General features: G+C 56.8%; 1 protein-coding gene across 1 annotated transcript; it reads left to right on the forward strand.

Moving 5' to 3' along the window:
• The first annotated feature begins 842 nt into the window (after window positions 1–842).
• LOC112903784 (probable glycosyltransferase 6) lies at window positions 843–2365 on the forward strand. Its single transcript, XM_025972990.1, has one exon. It carries the CDS (start codon window positions 843–845, stop codon window positions 2187–2189), a length of 1347 nt encoding a protein of 448 aa, XP_025828775.1. The 3' UTR covers window positions 2190–2365.
• Window positions 2366–3280: the final 915 nt, after the last annotated feature.

A 3280-nucleotide genomic window follows, 5' to 3' on the forward strand; every position in this document is an offset into this window, starting at 1 on the left:
GAGTGAGTCATATGGGCAGCTATAGAATTTTGTCGGGTTTTATGTTTTTTCCAGCTGTGAAAGAAATAATATCAATGTAAATGAATTTATTTAGGTTTTAGTTGAATTGTATGTAGGTTCGATAAGCTCAAATGGATGTTTAGCTACTTGAACTACTGCAATGGTGGAGGCCTTAGTTGGGGGGGGTAGCCACAAGAGGTCCTCTCGAGCATCATGGTTCGTCTTCGTCTTTGCAGACCGCTGGCTTTGTTCGTTGCTTTATTAGTTCGGCTCGGTATTCTTGAGTAACCTCGGCCTTGTTTAGATTGCAACAAAGTTGCAATAGTGATACTGTAGCGTTTTCGTTTGTATTTGACAAATTTTATCTAATTATGGACTAATTAGGCTCAAAAGATTCGTCTCGTGATGTACAATTAAACTGTGCAATTAGTTATTTTTTTACATACATTTACTGCTTCATGCATATGTACCAAAATTGATGTGATGGAGAGAGAGTGTAAAAATTTAGAATTTGGAGTGCATCTAAACGGGGCCCTCATAGCTATTTTTGTCGTGTGAGATGTCGGCTGCTGAGTACTGACTGCCGCCGTACCATCTGCTGCACATTGCACAGTACGAGCCCCGAAAAGGAAGACCAAAAAAAAGGAAGAAAACTAATGACTCGGGCAGGTTTCGCCGATCTCAAGCTTGCCCGCAGCCCGCGTCACTTTCCTCCCTGAGTGCAGCGAAAGGCGCCAGCTTTGTACCCAGGGCAAGAGCGCGCGCGGCCTGCCCGCACCCTACACCGGCGAGCCGGTCGAGCGCAAGCCCCACGCCCCGCGAACGGTGACAGGCACGGCGTAATGGCCGTGCCTCTCCGCGTCTCCGCGTTTCCCGCGCCGCCGCCGATGCTGGCGGGCCGCGCGCGCGACGCGGTCGTGTTCGCGGCCGGCGTGGCGGCGGCCGCGGCCGTGCTCGCGCTCCTGGGCTCGGCGTCCGTCCTCGCGCCCGGGAGCAGCAGCCTGCTGGTGGCCTTCCCCGTCCCCGGGCCGGAGGACGGGCCGCGCACGTTCTACGACCACCCGGAGCTCTCGTACGAGGCCGTGGGCGGCCGCCGGCTCGCCGGGTGGGACGCCAAGCGCGCGGAGTGGCTGCGGTCGCGCAGGCTCTCGCGCGCTCCCGAGCGCGTGGTGATGGTGTCCGGGTCGCAGCCGGAGCCGTGCCCCGGCGACGCGGGCGACCACCTCCTCCTGCGGTTCCTCAAGAACAAGCTCGACTACTGCCGCCTCCACGGGATCGAGCTCCTGTACAACCGGGACGTCCTGCAGCCGGCCATGACGGGCTACTGGGCCAAAATCCCCGTCGTGCGCGCCGCCATGCTCGCGCACCCGGAAGCGGAGTGGGTCTGGTGGGTGGACTCCGACGCCGTCTTCACCGACATGGACTTCTCCCTCCCGCTCGCCACCAGGTACGACGGCCACAACTTCGTCGCCTACGGCTGGCCGGACAAGATCGCGAGGAGGTCGTGGCTGGGCATCAACGCCGGCGTGTTCCTCATCCGCAACTGCCAGTGGTCGCTTGACTTCATGGACGAGTGGGCGCGCATGGGGCCAGCCTACCCGGAGCACGCCCGGTGGGGCGAGGTGGTCCGGGGCGCGCTCAGCGACAAGGGCGACGACGCGTGGTGCGACGACCAGTCGGCGCTCGTCTACCTGCTGCTGCTCAGCAACTGGGAGGGGCTGGGGAAGAAGGCCTACATCGAGACCGAGTACTTCTTCCAGGGCTACTGGATGGACGTCGTGGGCCGGCTCGACGGCGTCGCGGCGCGGTACGAGGCCGTGGAGCGGCGCGCGCCACCGGGGCTCCGGCGGCGCCACGCGGAGCGGGAGCACCTGCGGTACGCGGCGGCGCGGAACGCGGCGGTGAGGGGCGCCGTCCCGGGCCCCGCGGGCGGCGGGGAGGAGGGGTGGCGGCGGCCGCTCATCACGCACTTCGTGGGCTGCCAGCCCTGCAGCGGCGGGCGGAACCCTATGTACTCGAGGGAGAGCTGCGACGACGGGATGCGCCGCGCGCTGGGGTTCGCCGACGACCAGGTGCTCCGCGCGTACGGGTTCCGCCACGTCGCGCCGCTCAACGACACCGTGCGGCCGCTGCCGTTCGACTACCCCGCTGGCGGGCTGCGAAATGGGACTATGGGAACTCGGCAATAAGGAATTGGGCCTCTTTGGATTTGGGTTTTGGGACTTAATTGCATCCTGTTTTATTTTGTTTTGTTGGAGATTATCCGATCAACTCTCTATCTGATCTCAAATCATGGTACATATTTTGCCCTGTCACAAACTTACATGCAGAAGTGGGACACTGTTTTCATATTCCAATCTTCAAAGACCTAAATTCGGTGAACTTTCTCAACCTTTATTGGACCACGTCACCAAGCAACAACGTCCGTTGGATCTCGGGCAACGTCAATCTAAGCCGTCCGCACAAGCTTCCGTCCTAGTTTTCGTGACGCTTCGGGGCTCCTCGGGCAAGGGAGAATTACGCCTCCATTAATGCCACGGACCACCCCTCACCGTTTCTCCATCAATGCCACGAAAGACGCGCGAGCGTCGCTGGGCGCCGGCGGCAACGCAACTTGCAAGATCTCGGCGACCGGATCGGCTACTCAGCTTCCTCTCCAAAACTCGGCATCTGTGGCCTCTTCGCGTCCCAACAAGAGCTCCGCCACAAGTATGATTGTTTCCTACGTTCCTCTCCTTAGTTTTGAAAGGAAAGTAATGTCATCTAGAGAGGAGGTGAATACACATATCTACAAACTTTTACTTCCAAAGCAGTGGATAAAATTCACTGTCTGCCAAACACGGAATTTCCGGGTTTATAAATTCGAAACATCCGAATCTGAACAGAACAGGATAGTAGATGAACTTGCAACTTCCGAATTTTGCAAATCGGAACTTCCGAATTTACACAGAGTAAAGTGAACACAATAAATCTAGTGCGAGTAGATGAATACAAGTTAAAATCCCAGATGTAGAGTAGGCTCAATGGAGTTTCTGGAGCATATCCACACAGTCCTTGCACTTATAACAATCTCTCCAAGAACACAAGTGTCCAATGAAGAGCTCCTCAAATCCATAAAATAATATCGAAGACAATTAACACAAGGACTTTTACCGAAGCTGAGATTCACTGCATGTGCTACACAAGCTCACTGTGCTCATCGGGCAACAGCTAGCCGTCTAGGAGCCAAAGCTCCAAGAGTAACAAATGCGAAACATACGATTTCGACCAAACTCAAGTG

Source organism: Panicum hallii, chromosome 8 (genome assembly GCF_002211085.1).
Source record: "Panicum hallii strain FIL2 chromosome 8, PHallii_v3.1, whole genome shotgun sequence".
Lineage (NCBI taxonomy): Eukaryota > Viridiplantae > Streptophyta > Magnoliopsida > Poales > Poaceae > Panicum > Panicum hallii.

Excerpts from the sequence above, each read along its gene's own strand:
- LOC112903784 (XM_025972990.1), top strand. The coding sequence starts at position 843 with ATGGCCGTGCCTCTCCGCGTCTCCGCGTTTCCCGCGCCGCCGCCGATG.